The 23,909-nt window shown below is 36.8% G+C and overlaps 1 protein-coding gene across 2 annotated transcripts in view; it reads left to right on the forward strand.

Moving 5' to 3' along the window:
- The window catches only part of COL21A1 (collagen type XXI alpha 1 chain), a 217,897-nt gene that overhangs the window by 173,440 nt on the left and 20,548 nt on the right, over positions 1-23,909 (forward strand). Inside the window, exons 18-20 of one of the 2 annotated variants that reach the window (XM_006149184.3) lie at positions 18,519-18,563; positions 21,841-21,894; positions 22,935-22,988. In XM_006149184.3, coding sequence (XP_006149246.1) covers positions 18,519-18,563; positions 21,841-21,894; positions 22,935-22,988 — 153 coding nt within the window. Of the gene's footprint in view, positions 1-18,518; positions 18,564-21,840; positions 21,895-22,934; positions 22,989-23,909 lie in introns of those variants that run through there. The other variant, XM_027772132.1, reaches the window with a different exon arrangement.

Raw genomic sequence — 23,909 nt, forward strand, 5'->3', positions numbered from 1 at the left:
ATACATTTGAACTTCACTGGAATGAGTCGAGACTTTTAGGGGTATTGGGATGGCCTGAATGTATATTGTACATAGGGTGCATGAGACTCTTCAGAGGATGGACTACATTAGTTTGAAAATTACATCCCCTCATCATATCAGCTCTTAATGTTTAGAACCTGAAATGCTACGTTATTTTTGAAAAAAGGGTCTTCGCAGATATTATTAAGTATCTTATGATTTGGGGGATTATCTTGGCTTATCCCAGTGGGCCCTAAATGTCATTACTAGTGTCATAAAGAGACAGAAAGGGATATTTCACACAGAAGAGAGTAAGGCAGTGAGACCGTAGTGGCTGAGATTGAAGTGATACATCCTTACATCAAGGAATGCTGACAGCCAGCATAAATTGAGAGGCAAATGATGGATTCTTCTCCAGAGCCTCTTGGGGGTATACAGCCCTGACAGGACTTTGACGTTGAAGTGCTGGTCTCCAGAACTGTGAGAGAATACAATTCTGTTGTTTTAAACCACCAAGTTTATGATAATGTCTTAGAGCAGCATTTGGAAACTGGTACATGGAGTTTTTAAAATTATTCTAATTTTAACAATTATTTATACAATGAATGTATGTTGAAATGCATGGATATATATTACTAACTCTGTAACACATGTATCAGTGAAAAACATTTGGACTACAAGAACTTGATAACTTTATTATAGTAACAATGTCATTAAAGACTCCTTTATCACCAATATTTTCTGTATCATTAATTTTGTTAAACTCTCATATATTTTTTAAAGCTTCATTTGTCCATTCCTCATTTTCCTACATTTTTGCTTTATTATATTTCATAACTTTTAGCCCATATTTATTTTCTAGACTATTAATCATATTGCAAAATTGAAACAATTTAAACATGTAATACTTAATATACTATGTTATAAGTTACAGTTAAGAAATATATATAATATGTATGTATAAAAATGATCTGTGTGAATAAACATGGTTTAATCATGTTTCAGCTTATTTTTTCCCCCAGGTGTGTTTGTTGATGTCTGTTCCATTTTTTTCTTGCCTAGATTTCATTTTTTCTAATGAGCATGTTATTATTGTCACATGTGAGAAAAAGAAAAAAAATTAGGGTCTGAATTTTGAATGTTTTTCTGTATTTCTTTTTAAAAGATGCTATGCTTGCTAGATTACTTTTTAATTTTTATGCCAAAGAATGAATGACAATTTGTTTTAGAGAATCCTCAATTGCTGGAAATGCATTTTCCTAAAATCTCACAAAATAACTCTAATTTTATCTTGAACAGCTAGGTGGTAGGAGGGGATATGAGGGCAGCAGTACACAGAACTTAGCAATAGTTGAGAAGACAATAATAGGAAGTGTTCATTTTCAACTAAATCAGCTTTTAAGCCAAATGATCACTCAGACCAGCTCTTCTGCTTTGGCCAATTACTGCCACCAAATGACCTGCAGCTATCAGTGTTTCTACTGCTGCTTCCTCACAGCTCTTCTTGTCCTGGTGCTCAGTCCTGATGAGGTTTGTACATAGTGTTAACAGTTTTTTCTCATGCAGTGTGAGCTGTTTGGTTGCTAGTTTTTTGCTCACTAGCGAGACCCCACAAGCTCTAGGAGCCTTATGGTTCATGATGAAGATTCTAGGCAGGGATTGGGTTCTAACTCTCTGAGCTGAGATCCCTCTGGAAGGCCGTAAGAGTGAGGAAAAGGATGCCACATTTGCTGGATCTATGGAGGTGAGCACCTATTTTTTGACAAAGAGTTTTAGACTTTTTAGTCTGGAAATGTTTGCTGTCTCATTTTTGTAGAAAGGCATGGGATCACAGAGGACAAGGGCTTTTGTTTCCTTTCCTCATGCCTTTCGAATTCTTGCTAAACCACATGTTATGCTTGTCTTGATGGTGTAATGCTAACTGCTGAGCTGATCCAAGTTACCATTTAGCCATTTACTTAAGAGACAAGTTGATCTTTTGTTTAATCATCTTTTCAGTGGTGTGATTATTTGAAGTATCACTTTTATGCCTATGGACAGAGGCATGCATAAAATTCTTAGGGAAAGTTAAGGTTATATTGCTGTGGTGATTTTCCACGTGCAATAATCTACTCTTTTAGGCTAGCAGTCTGGAGGTGTCGTTATTTGCCTGATTCACTGTATTTTTGGTTTAGATTGAGACAGAAGGTAAGAAGAAAACAGGCCACTAATTCTATTGTTTTTATTTGATTTGTAATTGTACAGTAAGATTTTAAAGTCTTTTGTACACATTTGTAATACTTTTTCCTAGTCTTTCAGGCTCAAGAGTAGCATAGCCTGGGGTATGTGTTGAGTTAACCAACTTTAAACTTTAAATTCATTTCTGCTGTTAAAAATTTTACACAGCACTTCTAGGAGAACCAGCAGTTAGCATAATGGCTATGTCGTTGGACTCCCACGTAGTCGACCACGGTTCGCGTCCTGGACCCGGTGGCTTAAAACTCACACCGGGCGCGTGTGCATGCGTGCCCAAGATCCCGAGAGGAGAATGGAGGAGAAGGGATTGTGGCGTGACCATCCCCCCTGGGGGGTGATTTCTCGCTTTCTGTCTCTATGTGTCTCTCTGTCTGTCTGGCGAGCGCACACGCCCTATAGCGAAAATCTCTCCAAAAAAAAAAAAAAATTTTACACATGAAGCAGAAACCTTACCAAATGGGAATGCCCCAGAGTGTCACGTTTTACCACTGTGCCATCATACGGCCCCAGGTATCACTGCTAATGTCCGGAACTGTGCTGTCCAGGATAGCCGTCACAAGCAATGTGTGGGTACCAAGCACCCGAAACATGGCTAGTCCAAACTGAGATGTGCTGTAACCATGAAAAACACAACAGATTTCAAAAGGTTTGTATGATGGGAACCAGCAGTTAGCGTAATGGCTATGTCGTTGGACTCCCACGTAGTCGACCACGGTTCGCGTCCTGGACCCGGTGGCTTAAAACTCACACCGGGCGCGTGTGCATGCGTGCCCAAGATCCCGAGAGGAGAATGGAGGAGAAGGGATTGTGGCGTGACCATCCCCCCTGGGGGGTGATTTCTCGCTTTCTGTCTCTATGTGTCTCTCTGTCTGTCTGGCGAGCGCACACGCCCTATAGCGAAAATCTCTCCAAAAAAAAAAAAAAATTTTACACAGCACTTCTTAAAGTGAAGGCAATCCATATTTTGCAATGTAGATAATGCAATTTAAAAGTTTAATTTTACTTATAAGTGTAATAATCCTCTGTGAGTATAGTGATTGTATTTTAAAACCTGATTTAGAGTAACCCTTATAATGTATTTTGAGATAGCCTTATCCACAGCAGTGATTAAATTTGTGGCAACATCTTCAACATTTTGGTCTCCTGAAACAGGGTATATGTCACTATAATGACTATGAAAATATGTCATTTTCTTTATGCTTATAAAGCAAATGTTGGTTTATTATCTGTCCAAATAACTGAATAAAGTCCCACTAAATTTAATCATAGATATGTTTGATTTTTCCTATTATAAATTACATAAATATAATCAGTATATAAAAACTAGAAGACAATCAAACAACTTTATGTGGCAACATTGTGGATTTTAAATTTAGAAGCTATGGCATTGATTATTTTTATGTTATTCTGACAAAATTGTTTTAAAAGTCATCATTGGTAAGTATTAAAATGTGTTTATTTGAATTTTTCCTCTTTTCTATTCATCTCTTTATAATCTGAAAGAGACTTCAGTGAGCCCTGAAATTGCAAGAGTAATACATGCATTTGAAAATAATAAGTGATGCATGATTTATTCTCAGAATGGATCACATATCCTTTGGGTAGCTCAGAAGTCTTAATGGCACGGAGACTGGTTACATTAATGTATGTTTTGAAGAGGATGGGTGCAATTTGCCTAACCATGTATATAGGGTATCAAGTCCAGATTTCAAATTTAATTTGTAAGTGAACTTTGACTTTAATGCCATGAATTATTTTCTCTAGTCAGGAGGTAGAAACATTTATGCTTACTTTTTATGCATACTTTTAAATGCATACAAGGTACTTATATAAAATTCTTGAAGTAGTCCAAATGCAGTCTTTCTTTTAAAAGCATGAAAAATACAGAATTAACAAAAGTGTGAAAAACAAGGCATATTTATGTTAATATCAGGTTTGTGATCCATATGAATTGCTATTTTAGGTAATGAAATTAGAATATTTTATATTCATTATATATTCAATGAGTCAGAAAACAACCACTTTAGTAATTACATCATTTCATTCTAAATATCTTGGTTTTTTTTGGGGGGGAGCAATGTGGAGAGGTTTGTGCTATAGGATGTGTGCACTCGCCAGAAAGACAAAGACAGAGACAGAAAGCAAGAAATCACCCACTAAGGGGATGGCCATGCCGAATTCCCTTCTCTTCCGTTCTCCTCTCTTGAGATCTTGGGCACGCACGCACATGCTCCCGGCGTGAGTTTAAGCCACCAGGTCTGGGAGGACTTGAACTGCAGTCAATTACATGGGAGTCCAGCGACATAGCCATTATGCTATCTGCTGGTTCCCACATCTCATTTTTTTCATGCCTGAAGAAATATTTTTAGAGTGACTGTGTTTTCCAAAATGAGCACTAGCTAAATGTTTGATACTTTCAGAATTAATGCCAAAAATATTATTTATATTTTGAGGATAGTTAAGAACAGCTGAAACACAGATGAGGAATATCTGGGACACTTAAGAATATTTATGTGGTTGTTTATATTCGTTTGCATTTTTATATTTAATAGTCAGGTTAACACCTAATTGTCAATCGTCTATGGTATTGAAATGGTTTATAAAAATATTATTTTAATTTTTTGAATACTGGACAGAAGTGTTCTATTATTTTAAATAAGGAAGAGTATTAAGTAATACTTACATCTTTATGTTCTGTTGGATTTGGGATTCTTTAAAAGACTATGGCTCTAAGGACAAGCAGTAGGCGTAACGGCTATGTTGCTAGACTCCCATGTAGTCGACCACGGTTTGAATCCCAGACCTAGTGGCTTAAACTCATACCGCGTGCATGTGCATGCATGCCCAAGATCCCGAGAGAATGGAGGAGAAGGGATCGAGGCATGGCCATCCCCCCTGGGGAAGGTGATTTGTCACCTTTTGTCTCTCTGTCTCTCTCTGTCTTTCTGGTGAGCACACGTGCCCTCTAGCAAAAACCTCTCAAAAAAAAAAAAAAAAAAAAAGGACTATGATTTTGACTTTGAAATGCTTTGAACAAAGACAAGCACAGTTTGGAGGTTAGAGGAAAAAAGACAAGACATGGATTAATAGGACAGTAATCACTAGTATACTAGTAGTTATAAAAATGTCCCAGGAGTCATGTACTTGTCTAGTGATTCACGATGAATTTAATCCAATGGAAATAATCAATAAAGGATATTAAAATATAAAATTTCTTCAAATAATTTTATTAGAATACAGGGATCAGGCCTTTCTGATGAAACTTTCTCACTATTGAGGTATAAATAGTGAATCAATAAACTAATATTAAATTTAAACAGGGGCAAAGGAGTCTTAAAATAATCCTTGGTTCTAAAATTCATAATTTCTTTATTATGATAGAATTTTTTTTCTGTGCTGTCTATAGATAAAAGAAGGCACTTATTTGACAGATATAGGTGAACATGAAGAGCCTCTAGATAATATATTAAGAAATAGGGAACAGCAGTTGGTGTAATGGCTATGTTGCTGGACTCTTATGTAGTTGACTGCAGTTCAAGTCCCGGACCCGGTGGCGTAAACTCATGCAGGGCGCATGTGCGTGCATGCCCAAGATCCTGAGAGAAGAATGGAGGAGAGATTTCTCACTTTCTGTCTCTCTGTCTATGTCTTTCTGGCGAGCACCCACATTCTATAGCAAAATCTATTAAAAATAAAAAAGAAATAGAATGGCTAATCACACAAAAAGAGAAAGAGAAACCTCAATTTAGAGCTTTAGAATTGTTGCAGATTTTTTGTTTTAGATAGTTAGGCCCTAATATTTGATGCATTGATGAATATTTATATAATGCACAACATTATACCATGTGGTTTGAGCTGGAACATTTATTTTCTAGTTAGCAAACTAGAAAATTCACTCAAGATCCATACTGTACATGCTTTCATAAAAATCTTGCAGTGGATTAGAACTCCTAAAAGCCCTTAATAAATGAAGTTGATCCTGAGAGGCAGAGTATCCAGAATTTTGATCAAGGACTAAGGATTAGTGGGACAATTAACTATAGGTAGTAGTTTTTAAGTAGAAATGCATGAGATATATAGTATGAAAATTTAAGTGGTAGATAATCATATATCAAATTAAAAACTCCTTGAGGAGTATCCTAGTGTAACTTTCCCAAAACAGACGGTTTTGAAGACCATCTCTTATTTTTTCCATGTTGTACACTGTTTCTCAGGTTGTGATCCACAGGGTTTCTTAATCAAAACCTACCAGAATCACCTGTTAAATTCAGTTTCCTGGGCCCATCGCAGTCCTAATGAATTAGAAGTAGGTGCTGAAGTTCAGGAAACTTCATTTTTAATGACTACCTGACTTGTGTCTAATGTAAAGTTTAATAACTTCTGATATAGAGGCTATGAGGAAGGTTGACAAAGCTGGAGTATAAGAACAGTAGAAATACAAACTTACCCACTGGAGAAGAATAATTAATTTTAGTGATATTATTACAGAAAAATAGAATTATTATATTTTAATAATCTTTTAGGTCATATGTGCTTTAATATTTTCTACCAGTTAAATAAGATTTAAGAACCAGAAGTTGGGGTGGTGATTAAGGCATTGACTATCACATGGCCAAGTGTATGGAATCCCAGACCAACAGCTTGAAAATCACACAGGCAAGTGTGTACGTGTGTCCAAAATCCCAAGAGGAGGCTGAAGAAGAGGGGGTTTTGACATGGATAACCTCCCTGAGGGATGATTTCTCTCTCTCTGGCGAGCACATGTGCCCAATAGACAGCAAAAAAGAAAAAAAGAAAAAAGTTTTAATATTGCCATGATTGATAGTATAAAAGTATATTTCCAACTGGATTGTTTCTTTAATCTATTTATTATTATTATTATTATTATTTTGAGGTCTTTGCCATAGGGCACATGTGCTCACCAGAGAGAGACAGAGAGACAGAGACAGAGAGAGAGAAGCAGTGAAAGAAAAAGTGAGAAATCACTCCCCAGGGAGGGTGGCCACACTGCAGCTCCTTCTCCTCCATTATCTCTCTGGGATTTGGGGCACACATGCACAGGTGCCCAGCATAATTTTCAAGCCACCAGGTTCAGGACTCAAACTGATGTCTGCCATGTGGGAGTTTAGTGCCTTAACCACCATGCCACCTTCTGGAACCTTTAAAACGTTTTATATATTATTTTTTGATAAAAATAACAAATAAATCTAACTTGTTAAACAAAAATGCACCTATATTCAACTGAAGAAGACTAAATATGTTTAGATGGAAGAGGTAAATCACCACAAAAGTAGGAATTAGATCATTTAAATTTATGCACTTTATTGTATCTTAAATTTTAATGAAATTTTAATTTTTATAAACTTTTAATTTTAAGCTTTAATGACTTTATTGACTTTTCTAGAAATTTACTTTGAATATTTATATTTAAAAATAAGGCAATATTTAATTCTAGACCTGATATGATACCATTTTTATTTTAGAAAAGTGAATTTCTGTTATTGTGGGAAAATGGAGGAAATGCTGCCTGGTAAAATTAATCTGGTGCAATGCCATATTTCTAGCTTTTCTATCAGAGAAAATACTTCTGAAGCACAGCATTGTCTTTCTCTTAAGAAATAGCAGGCCTTTGCCCAACATAATACACTTAGTAATGAGTAAAAAATTATCTGCAAGAATAACCTCCAAAGACATGAAAACTAAGCATGTGTGTTGCTCTCTGAGTAAAGATCCTTCAAGCAGTCATTTCTGAGTCAGTAATATACTTTCTTGTTATCTAGTTCTTTTACCACCTGGTAGCTACAAACTTTTCTTTTCTTTTCTTTTCTTTCTTTTCTTTTCTTTCTTTCTTTTTAAAGACCAGTGTTTGACAATAGGTTGTTCAATAACTTAAATGTAAAGAGAAAACTCTTCATTTTTAGAAATTAGCTACTGGGTACATATGTTTACCAGAGAGAGAAAGAGAGATAGGGAGAGGGAGAGGGAAAAATGCCCCCCAATGGGGCATGATCATTCCATAGTCCCTCCTCTGTTATCTCTCCATTTTGTCAGGTTTTGGGGCACACAGGCATGTGTACTCATGTGTTTTTCAAGCTGCCGGTATGGGGATTTGAACCTTGATTGACCATGGGAGATCTGGCTGTTTTACCCATTAGGCTTTGGAGCGAGCCCACTTCAACTTCAGTCTTTTCTGAGATTAGAAAATTGTATCAGGGGACCAGCAGGTGGCATGGTGGTTAAGGAAGCTGGATTCCCACATGGCTGTCCATGGTTCAAGTATCAGACTTGGTAGCTTGAAAATCAAGCTGGGATTTTCCATGTGTGCCTAAAATCCCAAGAGGAGAATGGAGAGGGATTGTGGTGTGGCCATCCCCTCTGGGAGGTGATCTTTCCCTTTCCTTCTCTCTGTCTCTTTCCTCTCCAGCGGGCACACGTGTCCTATGGCAAAAACCTAACCAAGAAAAAGAAAAAGGAAAGTGTATGGGCAAACATTTCATTTGTTGTGATTATATTACATTTTCATCATTTTACTCATTATTATTTACTTATATTTATCACTATTATACCTTGTCATTTGTTTATCTTAAATACTCAGGAAATATAGATGCTCTGTTTAAGCTTGAAAAACTGCTTTTATTTGCCCAAATCCCATTCCCATTCCCAGAGGTCACAACTGTTATCCATTTAATGAGATTCTTTCTGACCTTTTTTTTTTTGTCATATACACGTTTAAACAAGCATGTATTCACATTTTTAAATTAAAATAAAATGTGCTGAAGTTTTTAGTTAACTTCATAATATGTATATTTTACTGTATCATAATTTTAAACAACCTAAATATATCTTATTTCATGTTATGTATAGCATAGCTAAATTTTATTTATTCTATCCTGGTGATGTTACAAATATTCATGCACACATAATGTTTTTCCCAAAGGATACATCCTGTTAGTGGAATTGCTAGTTTAAAATATAACCTATCCATTATCATTGAATTTAAGCATAAATGTCAGGTATTTCACCAAGTATGATGTTTACAGTTGGTTTCTGATTTATTCACATTCTGGTTTACAAAGTTCTATCCCTAGACTATTAAGAGTTTTTTCACAAATAACATGATAAATTTTATAAAATACACTTTTAGTACATTTTGAGATAATTTTTAATTTTTCTATACTATTAATATAGTAATTTATATGAAAAAAACAGGGCTGGCTCTGGAGGACAGTGGTTAATCCCTGTACACAAGGAGGTAACTTCCACATGGCCCACCATGGTTTGAATCCTGGTTTTGGTAGTTTGAAAAACACTCTGTGTGTGTGTATGTGTGTGTGTGTGTGTGTGTGTGTGCATGTACATGGCCAAAATCCTAGGATTGAGAAATGGAAGAAAAAGGATTATGGAATGATCATGTCCCATTAGGGGATGCTTTCTCTGTCTCTCTTTCTGTCTCTCTAGCTAGCATATGCAATGTCTGGCTTTTGCCAAAATACTTGAGCCCAACATACTATATGGATATAGTTCTTAATGTTGAATATCTTTGCATCCTGTAACTAACACCAGTTAGTCATGCTCTCCTTTTGTACTCATGCACTATTATATTTGATTTACTAGTATTATAGTAAACCCATTTACAATGATGTAAGCAAATAGGTTGGTGTGTAAATTTCTTTTTTAGGTGTTATTCTTGACTGATTTTAGGATTATATGCCTCATAATTTGTATTTGTATTATCTTATCTTTAGAATGCCTTGGAAGAGTTTAAATTTCATAGAAACAATCTGGTCTTTGGATGTTAGAAACTTTTTTTTTTTTTTGAGAGATTTTTGCTACAGAGTGTGTGCGCTCACCAGAAAAACAGAGAGAGACAGAGAGACAGATAGCAAGAAATCACTCCCCAGGAGGGATGGCCACACCGCAATCCCTTTTCCTCCATTCTCCTCTTGGGATCTTGGGCGCACATGCACACAGCCCAGGGTGAGTTTAAGCCACTGGGTCTGGGACTTGAACAGTGGTCGACTGCATGGGAGTCCAGTGACATAGCCGTTATGCTAACTACTGGTCCCAAGGATGTTAGATACTTCTGTGGTAAGCAAAACAATAATACTTCCACCCTCCTTGACAAAAGTATGTACACTGTAGTCCCTAGAATCTATGAATATGTTACCACACATGGCAAATAGATTTTGCAGAAATGATTAAGATGAAGAACCTTGAGATGTGGATATTATCCTGGATTATTTCTGTGGATCTGATCTAATCTTGAATAATTAAAAAGTGATAAACATGAAGAGGAGTGAGTGAAAAAGATGTGACTTGTGAAGGACCAGACCCATCATTGCTGGCTTTGAAGACGGATAGAGGAGGCCATGAAATAAAGAATGTGATGGCCTATGGGAGGTGGAAATAGTTTTCAGTGTATCACCAGCAAGAAAATGGGAATCTTAGTTCTACAACTGCAAGGGACTGAGGATATTACTTGGATGAGTCCTGGAGACTCCAGAAAGAAGTATTACCATGCTAATTCTTTTAACTTAGCAACAGTGAGACCCAGAATGGACTTATGATCCACAAAAATATAAGATAATAAATTTGTGTTTTAAGACACTGTGTGTTAATTTCTTATGGATCAATAGAAAATTAACAAAATTTCATTTAAATATTTTAATTTAGTGGATGATTATTAGTCTACTGTCATCTCATTATTTTTCAATAGGAAAAGAGGTATATACTTTATATGAAGTCCCCAAAATGGAAAACGGGTTGAGTTACTCAAGAAGTAGTACACAGATGTAGATGAAAAGCATATATATAATATTTAAAAAATATAAGGCTATGAATAAAGAAGATATCTAATTAGAGGTAACTTTCACATATTTATTTTTAACCACATAAAATAAGTAAGATTGGAAATTCATTCATTAGTTTGTATTAATCATGAAACTATTAATAGCCTCACTTAGATTTTGTATTTTAAAATCCTTCTTTTTAAATTACCAGAGGGATGTGCACTCACCTGAGAGAGACAGAGACAGAGAGAAGGAGAGAGAAAGCTATGGGATGTGATCATACCACAATCCTTTCTCTTTTATTTCAACATCCCGTCTGAATTTTGGGCATGCATACACATGTGCCTGCTGTGTTTTTCAAGAAACCAAAGCCATGATTCAAACTGCCATCTACCATGTAAAATCTGACTCCCTTAATCTTTTGGCTCTAAGGTGACCCTAAAACACTTTTAGTGATTACCTCTATCTTATATGAAATTTCAAAAATAAATAAATAAATAAAGTTTTGAGATTTGGGAAATGGTGTGTAATTTCTAGTTGGCAACTGAATCATTTTTTTTTTTTAAGAGAGGTTTTCATTATAAGGCATGTGAGCTTGCCAGAAAGACAGAGAGACAGAGAGACCAAAAGCGAGTAATTTCCCCCCAAGGGGGGATGGCCACGCCACAGTCCCTTCTCCTCCATTCCCCTCTCAGGATCTTGGGCACGCACGCACACGCACCTGGCGTGAGTTTAAGCCACGGGGTCCAGGACCTGAACTGCGGTTGACTACATGGGAGCCCAGCGACATAGCCATTACACTAACTGCTGGTCCCCTGAATCAGTTGTAAAGGTCTTGGAAAAACCTTTTTTTTTTAGTTTTCTCCTTAATCAAACAAAGTCACCATCGTTTGTTTCGAATTATATAGCGATAGTCCATGTACCTTAAAAGTGTACTTTGCAATCCTTAAGCTTTCACAGAATTAAGGCCAACTTTAAAACAATCTGGAATTATGGAAAATTTTTCTTTCACAACAGAATCAATTTTCAGTTTTTTAAAGGTCTTGTATTTACACCTTCAACTCATTGATGCATTATATATGTATTTCACTTTACTCAGTGATATAAAGGGGCAAGTTATTTTTCTGTATCCTTTGGGCTCAAGGTGGTTACACAACTTTCCCACAATGTGGCAATACATAATACACTGTCTCTGGGTTTTCAGGTATGTTATTTTAATTCGCTAAACATTTGTCTTTCTGTCTTCTGGAAAAATGATGCTTTTGCAACTGTCACATTGTTTAGATTATCTTCTTGGCTTTTAAAAGATGTAGAAATGACTAGGTAGGGGAGAGAAATACTGGTAACTGGGAGTGGCTTTACAAATGATCTGCAAAGAACTTTTCTTTCCTGTAGTATCTTTGGATTCTTTCTGTAGCTTACAGAATCACACTGGTGACACTTTCTGTTGTGTGTTAACATGTGTCGCCCCAAAATATTGACTAAAACACTTTCTACTTACATTATTTATCTTTGAGTGTTTTGAGTCCACTTCCATGGGGCCCTGTTTTGTAGGCCAGGATGGATAAATTAATCCCATAGTCTTAGACTATTTCTTTTCCCCTTAAAGATCAATTAGAGTAAAATATGGCAGTATCAAAACTGGTCATTTGCTTATTAAGGACTTGTTGAGTGTAATTACATATTGATTACTTTTAGATCTGCCAACTGTGGTTGTGAGCTACTTCTCTTCATAGTTATCTTACCACAGAACAACCTGTTCTGTGTCAGTTAGTTGTGGAAATTAAAAAAGGGAATTGAAAAACATCATGGAGGTTGAGGCCAATAGGTGGCATGAGGGTTAAGGTGCTGGATACCCACATGGCTGACTATGGTTCGAGTCCTGGAACTGGTGACTTAAGAATCATGCTGTATGGGACCAGCAGTTGGCATAATGGCTATGTTGCTGGACTCCCACATAGTCGACCAGTCCCACCTGGATCTGGTGGCTTAAACTCACACTGGGTGCGTGTGTGTATGTGCCCACGGTCCTGAGAGGAGAATGGAGGAGAAGGGATGGCGGCATGACCATCCCCCCCCGGGGGGGGTGCGATTTCTCGCTTTCTGTCTCTCTGTCTTTCTGGTGAGCACATGTGTCCTACAGCAAAAATGTCTCCAAAAAAAGAAAAAGAATCATGCTGAATGTGTGTGTGTGTGTGTGTGTGTGTGTGTGTGTGTTTGCATGCCTAAAATCTCAGGAGGAGAATGGAGGAGATAGAATTGTGGTGCGGCCATCCCCCCTGAAGGATGATTTCTTACTCATTTTTCCTCTCACTGTCTCACAGTCTCTTTGTCCCTCTTACCCTATGGCAAAAACCTTAAAAAAATTGTGGAGTTCAACTACAAATACATATGAAGCTCTCAGTCATATTCTTCTGAACAAAAGTGATGGAATATTTGTAAAATATTTAAAAAGTTACTATAACATTCTTCTATATAATCAAAGTCAGCCAAACATGAAAAGGCAGAAGGTTGGGGCCAGCAGGTGGCATGGTGGTTAAGGGTGCTGGACTCCCACATGGTCAAGTGTGGTTCAAGTCCCGGACCTGGATGCTTGCTTTCTCTCTCTCTCTGTCGTGTATATATATATATATATATATATACACACACACATATATATATTTTGGAGAGGTTTTCACTATAGGGCATGTGTGCTCGCCAGACAGACAGAGAGAGACATAGAGACAGAAAGCGAAAAATCACCCCCTAGGGGTGATGGTCACGCCGCAATCCCTTCTCCTCCACTCTCCTCTCGGGATCTTGGGCACGCACGCACATGCACCCGGCGTGAGTTTAAGCCACCGGGTCTGGGATGCAAACCACGATTGCCTACATGGGAGTCCAGTGACATAGCCATTATGCTAACTGCTGGTTACCTAATATATATCTTTTAAAAAGGCAAAATATAAAATATGAGGATCAATGATGTTGGCACCCCTCACACTGGGAAACTAGAGATCACCAGAGTCCTCCATATATACAACAGAAACTTTTGGAAATGAGGGTAGAGAAAGACAAGGTGGGAAGGCAAAAAGGAGATATCTTCAAAATGGAAAAGGAGGGCAAAATATTGAGAGGTGGGAAAGAATTGACTTCATCCATTCCACAGTTTTCAAAGGTCAGGGAGTAGCTGTGAAAAGACAGTTATAAAAATGCATTCGTTATAATGCCAGCCCTGAGCTTAGTACTTGATAGAATCTACCAACTCTAGGAGTAGTTCTGTTTTTTTCTCCATTTCTGCAAAGGAAAATGCTGAGCTTTCACAGTTGTAATAAGTAGCTCGGAATTGATCAACCACCAGGAAATGGGCTTGCTAACTCCTGCATCTAAACTTTCAGTTGCTTCTGCTGTGTTCTGTATGAAAAATCACATTGTTATCATTTTATCTAATGAGAATGGTATTTTCACCATTTGTGTTTTTCCTTATTGAATCTTCAGGAATAAACAAATCAGTTCTTGATCTAAAAGAGGGGAACATGCCACCTTTCTAATATTTTGATATCTGTGATATTGAATATCGTCTGCCACTGTGTGGAAAGATTGAACATTTTGATATAAAAATATCATTAATGGGGACCAACAGATGGCATAATGGTTACGTTGCTGGCCTCCTGCATAGTTAACTATGATTCAAGTCCTGGACCCAGTGGTTTAAAACTCATGCCAGGAGTGTGTGAGCGAATGCCCAAGATCCTCAGAGGAGAATGGAGGAGAAAGGATTGCAGTGTGGTCATCCCCCCTGGGGGTGACTTCTTGCTTTCTGTCTCTTGGTCTCTCTCTCTCTGTCTCTCCAGTGAGCGTGTGCGCCCTATAGCAAAAATCTCTTAAAAAAATCATTAATGGATCAGGTCTGCTTTTAGTGCATTGAAAATCTTACAATACTAAAAGCAGATGTGATCCAAGATGGTGTAATTTTATGGATAAGGTAAATATGTCCTTTGCACGTGGGAAAGTAGAATGTGTTATTTTGTTCTTTTAAGTAATGTATCATGAACACATTTCCTTCATTATAAAGTAGTTTCTAGGAAACAAAAGCAGAATCCTTCCTCCCAAAGTATGTATTTCTATTCTTAATGACTTACTTGTTACACAGCTATGGTTTAAATAGTTACAGAGAAGCTTCTAGAACATTTTTTTCTTGTCAACATTCCTTCACCACAACATTAGGCAGGATTTTCCAGTCAACTTTCTGCTCTTTCTCAAACCCAAACTAAAATCACAGAAGCGAAGTAAATATGTCCACTTACACACACCAAATAAAATACTTGTTTCTGTTTTTACTTACACATTTCACAGTTGCTTAAACCCAAAACCACACAGGCTGAAAGTGAAATATCAAATAGTTGGCTTGGAAAAACATTTGCTCGATGAAGTAATTGTCACTAGATACTTTTGGAACAACAAACTGGTAACTTTCAAGTAATTTTGAATGATATTTCGGCTAATGTAAAATTGGCAAAGCATAGTCATTTTCAATGCACATACTGAAAGCTCAGGAAAATACTATATAGGAGAATCTTATTAACTAATATAACTCTGAATGATTTCAGTTCTTTTGGTTAAAACTACCTTTCAATAGCGTTAGTCTATGTACGCTTGTAGTATTATGATAGTTTGACAAATGCTTGCTTATATAAATCAGCTTTTAATTTTATTTTTAATATATAGCATTTATATATTTTGGATTTGTAAAATAATTCATAATTCTTTTTTTTATTTTGAGATATTTTTGCTATAGGGCCTACGTACTCACCAGAGATACAGAGAAAGAGACAGAGAGACAGAAAGTGAGAAATCACCCCCCCAAGGGGGATGGTCACCCCACATTCCCTTCTCCTCCAGTGTTTTATCAGGATTTTGGGCATGTGCACACACGTACCTGGCATGAGTTTAAGCCACTAGGTCTGGGACTTGAACCACAGTCGACTACATGGGAGTCCAGCAACATAACTATTATGCCATCTGCTGGTCCCAATAATTGATAATTCTTAGCATAGTTGGACATAGAAGGGAGTCAGATGATGATACAGCAGTAAAATGCTATGTTCTGTGAAGATGATCTATATGGGAAGTTTCCAGGTTTGCATCCTGAGACCTCCAGAGTATGCTGGGCATGTGCGGTCCTTGATATGGGACTGGCTGAAGCTGGGGATGGACTGTGATATTGAGACCTCATTGGAGGTTCTGTGTATCTGTTTGTCACTACCTCATGAAAGAAGTAAATAAACTTTAAAACTACTTGGAGATAGACTATGAATTCTTTCATGTCTATGAAATTTGTAGTCATTTTTATTTTACCCATTTGAAGGGATATACAAAATGAAAAAAATCTTTTTTTCCTAATGTGGAAACATCTAAAAATAATCTCAACATATTGGGTTGTCAGAAAAGTCATGACATGTTTTTCTTTTTTTTTTCTATTCAAACATGCATCATGACTTCTCCAACATCCCAGTATAATATGTTGAAATAATCTAATATTAGTGGCTATATTCTAATTTAGACCAAACTCAGCAGTAGAATAACTCAAATAAAAGAGTGTCAGATGCAGGCGGCGAACTGCAGGGAAATGATCTCTCAAGGCTTCTGGGAGCTGGAAGCAAGGGTTCTGTTCGCATAAGCTCTGTTTTTTCCCCAAAGCAAGGGAAAGACCTCAGAAGTAGAGTCAGGCTATCTCTAACTAGTTCTTACTAACAGCACAGATCACATGAAGGCATGGAGAATTGAATAGTGATGAAAACTCAAATGGAGTTTTCAGTAAGAGATTCAGCTTCTCAGGTCTGACACGTCATGGATAAATGATGTCCTCTTTAGAGATTCCGAGGACGTGACATTGGCATAACTGTTTTCGCTTTCCAGCATGGAGCAGTATATAGCTGTCTTGCTTCTGAAGGGATCTTAAGAGACAGATTTGAATGAAACTCAGAATTTAATCTAAACTATCGTGAATTTACATGCCTATGTATATCCAAGTAGGAGGAGATCATAGGTTTCATACCAAATCATGGTCTATTGAAATGAAGACCTTTATTTTTGAGCAATGTTATTTAATGAATGGCATTGGGAATATACATTTTCTGCATTAGAAAGATATAATTAATTTTCTTCTGTTTTCCTTATACTCATAGCACAATGATTTTACACTACTTTATGTCTGAATACTTACTGAGTACACTATGCTCATGTTTTATAACAGGAAATCATTTAATTTGCTTTTTATATTATTCTTTAATTAGTTTGTTTATAAAGACTTGCCTGTCTAATTAGATTGTAAGCCCCTTCTTGAGAGTCATTGTTCAGCTATGACTTTTATTCTTTGCAAGACGTGTAGTGACATGGCAAACTTAACTGGGCTAGATAGAGTCTTAACTGAATTCCAGGGATTCAACTTTAGATTTTAACTGTCTGCTTGTTTCTTACACTATACTTGTGGCTATCACATTGATCCATGAGTTGCATTAATAACTCAAGATCGCTATAGTAGAAGATCCTCTATCAGCTCACCACCTGCCCTCACTTACTCGAGGACTGCTGTTCTTCGAAAGCTCTGAAGACAAAGACACACTGATGGGGCCTGATTCCCCACTTTTCAAATTCCCTTTTCTGCCAACATCAGTGCCTATCTATCATAATAGGTTTGGGTAGTTATTTTGACCAAAGTGTCACTAAAAATGGAGCTAAGAAACAGAATATAAAAGAAAATTGAGTAATACCACCACTATCTATGCTGTGTGAGAAATGACTGTTTTGGGCAAACGTATTGAATGGCTAACAGTAATTGCTCCCACTAATAAATGGACTAATTTTTTCAACATTTATTTTCTTAGAATCTTGCTAGAAAGCTTGTACATTTGAATTGAGCCACAAAAGGGTTCTCTGTATTTCTTTATTGTCTGCATATTCCACAAATTTCGGTTTGTATGTTCTTCGTAACTATACCACAGGGGAATCATTAGGAGGAAGGATTGCCATATTTTACCCAAATAGGTTCCTGGATGTTTCAAGAGTCAGTTTAGAGAAAATAATTTCATTTTATTCACTTTAATTAAGGTCATGAGACTATAAGAACCTTTGGGACTATTATACTGAATCCGAACTCCTGTTGTTAGACAGCGTTTCTTGCGTGATTCACCATAAGCAATAAAAGAATGTATCCCAGTGAAATATCCTTATTTCATCATGTATATTAGGCTGAAAAAAGAACTGTGATGAATTTTCTCACAGCTTCTTTTTTTTAAAAGCCTTTATTTAAACTTTAGAAAATAGTAAATGCTGAATTTCATGAAGTTTAATTTTCAAATTGGATTATTATAAGTAGTGTTACACCATAATATGCATGGTATACGTTTGAAATTATGCCTTATTTAAAAGTTAAAATTCCAGTTATGAATAGTTGTTCTTTAACAATGCAGTCTATATATTTTGTAAATTAATATTTTCTTTTATTTGTTTTAGGGAATCCCAGGATTTCCTGGAAACCAAGGCTTAATGGGCCAAAAGGTGAGTATTAACAAAGGTTAGGTTTGTGCCTGGATCTGGATGTTGAAAGAGTAAAGGGGTTCAGGTGGTAGTGTAGTGGTCAGTGTGGTAGGATCCACGTGGAGAAGGGCTTGAGTTTGCATCCTGGGGTGACTGAGTGAGCAGGCAAGTCTGTGCTTGTGATCCTGGCTGCCTAAGACAGGGATGGAATGAGGTGTGGAGGTTCTGTTCAGGTGCTTGTTTCTCTGTCTCCTTTCTCTGTCTCTTGAAAGAAATAAATAACTTTTTTTTTAAAAAAAATTTATTTGGAGAGGTTTTTGCTATAGAGCATGTGGTCTCGCCAGAAAGACAGAGATAGAGAGATAGAAAGCGAGAAATCACCCCCCAGGGAGGATGGCCACGCCACAATCCCTTCTCCTTCATTCTCCTCTCGGGATCTTGGGCACGCACGCACACACACCCGGTGTGAGTTTAAGCCACCAGGTCAGGGACTCAAACTGTGGTTGGCTACATGGGAATTCAGCGACATAGCCATTACACTAACTCCTGGTCCCAAGAAATAAATAAACTTAAAAACTAGTAAAGTGATTCATTTTTGTCTTTTACAGAATGCATGTTTACAACATGCATGGAACAATTACTTGTTCAAATATGATACAATTTTCAGAAGCTGTTATTTTGACCTTGCAAATGAATTTTTGTGTCAGTTGCTTTATATAAATAATATTAATTTGGATTTACATGCAATGCTCACATATGCATCCTGTTTTACTTGATTACTTTTTTTCCCTTGTGCTCTAAAACAATCCTTTGAAGACAATTTACTTCTTCCTGAATTCTGTTTCTTTAGTACAGATATCTTTGTAATAAGCTTTTAGTATTTATTTAATTACAAACTTCTTTATTCTACTTGTTTTTGAGAGATAATTTTGTAAAGTATACAACTCAAATTTGACAATTATTTTCTCTTAATAAATTGAGGATTTTCTTCCATATTTCCTGGATACTATTATTAACTACCATTCTTTCCTTTTTTTTTCTGAGGAGATTTTTGCTATAGGGCACATGTGCTCACCAGAGAGACAGAGTGAAACACAGAAACAGAAAGGGAGAAATTACCTCCCAGGCAGAGGGCCACTCCACAGTCCCTTCTCCTCTAGCCTCCTTTCGGGACTTTGGGCACTCGCACACAAGCACCCTGTGTGAGTTTTAAGCTTCTGGGTCCAGGACTCGAAGTGAGAGTTCAGTGCCACCTGCTGCTCCCTCTACTACCATTCTAATTATCATAATTTTGTAAGTGATCTGGCCATTTCATGGATTCTTTCAAGGTATTTCATTTATTTTTTTTTATTTCAAAATTTGCTGTACTGTTCCTAGATTTGGACTTCGCTGTATTCATCCTGCCAGCAGTTCAGTTTGCTTCCTGGCTCAGTGGAATTGATCATTTCCATTAATCCTGGAGAAAAAAATCAAACAAAAAACATAATATCTCCCTATCATTTCTGCTCCATTCTCTCTATTCTCTCTGGAATTTTGCCTAGACATATTTTATTCTTTCTAATTTTATACTTTGTATCCTTATTAGCATCTTTACATTTTCCCATCTTTTATTCTGTCACATTTTGATTTTTATCTTCCATTTATTTGTTCTTTATCTTTTACTTATCTTCTGTTTATTTATTTAGTGATCTTCCATTTATTTTTTATTTATCTTCCATTTATTTGTTTTTTCTTTACTGTGTCTAATCTGTTTAAATAATCCATTTATTTAAAAAAATGTAGTCTCTTGTTATATTTTCAGTCTGAGGTCTTTCATGGCCCTCTTTTAAAAGATTCCATATGTAGTTCTAATTTCTATTTCTAACCATTTATTAGCTATTCTCATTGACTCAATCTTGTGGTTTGCTGTCTGTTAACGTCTTTACTGTTGATTGTAAATTCATTGCTTCATTACTGAGGGATGGAGAGCTTCCTCTTGCTGATAGCCACAGATACCGCAAAATCAGTCCCTTTTAAGGACCCTGGGTCATCATAGGCAGTACAGATTTCTGCCCCCTTTCCATGGCTGGCCAATGTTCAGTCCCCCAAGCATTGAGCATACAATTTCCAACACTTGCAGTTTTTTTGGCTTTTGCATTGCTAACTCTGGCAAAGTTACTGCACCGTTCCACATCCTCATTAATCCCAATCCAGAGTGTGTTTTATTAAAATGTGGGATTTTTTTTTTTAATGCGGGATTTTTGAATACTATTTCTTCTTCTCAGATGACCAGCGCGCTCACAGAGGATGCTCTTTTCAAGTGTTTTTGTTCTGGGCTCAGACTATTTCTCAAAGCCCTTAGCACAATCTCAGAAGCTGAAGTTGAACTATTATTCTGTACCCTCACTGTTACTTATTACTTCGTATTCACTACTGTATCTTTCTTTCTCTTTTAATTTTGGCTAGAAGTGTGTATTTTCACCAGAGAGAGACAGGGAGTGAGGGAACGAAGAATGCACCCCATGCACAGTGGTCACGCTGCAATCCCTCTTCTTCCTTCTCCCTCCTTTCAGGATTTGGGCACACACATATATACACCTGGCATTTCTCAAGTTGCCAGGTTTGAAACTTGAAGTACCTAGTCAGCTGTGTGAGATCCAGCTGCCTTAACCACCGTGCCATGGAACCGGCTCCACTATCATGTTCTTAAATACTGTGATACATAAGAAAAAAAATATTTTGGAGAGGTTTTGCTATAGGGTGCATGCACTCACCAGAAAGACAGAGACACAGAGACAGAAAGCGAGAAATCACCCCCCAGGGAGGATGGCCACGCCACAATCCCTTCTCCTCCATTCTCCTCCCAAGGATCTTGGGCACACACGTGCACACACGCCTGGTGTGAGTTTAAGCCACTGGGTCCAGGACTCGAACTACGGCCGACTACATGGGAGTCCAGTGACATGGCCATTACACCATCTGCTGGTTCCAATAAGAAAAAATTTCACTTAATTTTTTTTCCTGTTGTGTCACGTCATCAATTCTGTCTAAGCTACTAGGTCTTCTTTAAAAGAATAATATGTGCTGCTCAGATTTCATAATGAAAGTATTTGACAGCCCCTAAGCCGAGGTTTTTAAGGTGTTGGAGTCCTGATTTTCTTCCTCGCCTTGCTCCTTTCCTGCAGTAGAGGAAGGGAAAGAAGACCAGTTGGGCTGATTGATTGGGCTATTTATTCTCTGGTGCTTCGGTTGAAAAAAAAATCCTGAAAATGAATTGATTATTTACAATTTTAAAATTTGATCTGTGTTTTATTTTCAGGGAGAAATTGGGCCTCCAGGACCAGTAGGAAAAAAAGGAGCCCCAGGGTTGCCTGTATGTTGATGTTATTATGATCAAAGTGTTTAAAATGGTCTTGCTATGTACCAGAAGTTAGTATTCTAGAATTCATGAAACTGTAGGGTATATGACAATGAGATTTTTGATGTCCACAAATTTCATCCAATTGTATGGAAAATACATTTAGGATGATCATTTTTCTAGAGGAGTCAGGATTTGTTCAGACGCCTAGAAAGTTGGCCAAGTAAAGGTCAGAGATCCGTACTACAACTATGTCAGAAAACAAATGGTCTCTCATCCATTTAAAAAAAATAAACAAAATACACCATGAAAAAGTCTATAACTCAAGTGTATTTTTTTTACATTTTTATAAGACTTATAAATTTATTGCATGAATGAGGGAGAATACGTTCAGAGGAGTTAGTAAAAGGCCTAAATCAGTGGACAAATTATTGTAGAACTTGGAGGAGTGGAAAGGACACAGCAGTTTGATACTAGAAATTATGAAAATTCTACTGTGGGTGCAAGATTTGAAAAAAAACTTTATTACTAGAACTCATGTTGATCCTAATCTATGAATCAAATTGCCTGTAATGGCTTTCTCTTTATGTAAAACAGATCACTTTCACGTTTGAAAATGTATGACCTTCATTTAATTATGTAAGTTAAAAGTCCTTTACTCAGAGGTAAAAGATTTAGGGAATTTAGTATGTAAAAGTAGGGAAGGGGTCCACTGAATATGAATTCAAGTTTTGAGAGGGTTTAAAATCCAATTCTCAGCCCCAAGACAAAAGGGCAGGTAATAGAAAAATATTTTTTTTCTCAATCTGTCTTTTATTAGCTTTCTACTAATTTCCTGTTCTTTTTGAGTAACACAATGATAAGGGCCTTTAGTTTCAAACAATTTCCATAGTTTGATTTCTTCTTTTTATCATTCTGTATTTGGATATATATGGGGAAATTGATCAGATATTATAATTTAGTGGATTATATTAAGAATGTATAACTTGGAAATAGATTCAATAGTGTTTAATATTCTTCTCTAAATTACCTAAAATTTTCTCTTCAAAATATAGGGTTTAATGGGAAGTGATGGCTCACCAGGTCAGCCTGGAACACCAGGATCTAAGGTAAATATAATGAAATTAATGAGATCAAGAACTTTGTGTAATCATGATGACCATTTATAACTTTGGTGAAAATTTTAACTACAGTACTGTCTCTTAATTGTGAGGAATCATTCTGAAAAGTGAGTCTTCAGGCAATTTTGTTGTTGTGAGATGCTCATAGACTGTCATCTACACAATGCAGATTGTATAACCTACCACATACCTAGGCTACGTAGTGCATCCCAGGTGCTCCCTATGGGATCATGGTCGTATGTGTGGGTCATTGCTGATTGATACATCGTCAGGCAGCCTGGGGCTGTACATTGATTTTATTTTGCATGTGGTTTCCATTCATGAAAATTATTTGTGACAATGAAATCCCAGGCAAAAGCTCAGCATACAAAACAGCTAAATTTAAGCTGGACAGAGTCCAGCAACCCTCAACCCCCTCTTCCCTTTATGGTGTCTCAGGAAGCAATGATGAATACTTAAAGAGTTCCATGAAGCTCAGTGCCAAACCACCAATCTACAGCTTTGGTGGTTTTGATGGATGATACTGTTACTAATTTTCTAGTTGTCTTCTTGCTATTTTTATTTAGTAAAACATACATGGGATTTTAATTTGTAAAATGCATTGTAGTAAGTTTTATTAGGCCTTCCTTAGTCCTATAGGTAAGATAGCATGCTATCAGTTCAGTTATTCTCAATCAAATGAAAGTCTATGACTATCATGGTTTGACCAATCTCTAGGTGTATAGAATTCTGTGCTAAGAGAGCTATTTTACTTTCTTGATTAATTAGAGTATCAAACTAAGTACATTCTGGCTGAACTCAAGAATCTCTTTCCAACTATTTAGCATGTAGATTCTAGGACAACCTTCCAAAAAGGAAGTGATGAAATTGGTGTTTTAAAACCAGGGGGAATAGACCCAGGTGTGCAAG

Source organism: Tupaia chinensis, unplaced genomic scaffold (genome assembly GCF_000334495.1).
Source record: "Tupaia chinensis unplaced genomic scaffold, TupChi_1.0 Scaffold000256_1, whole genome shotgun sequence".
Taxonomy (NCBI): domain Eukaryota; kingdom Metazoa; phylum Chordata; class Mammalia; order Scandentia; family Tupaiidae; genus Tupaia; species Tupaia belangeri.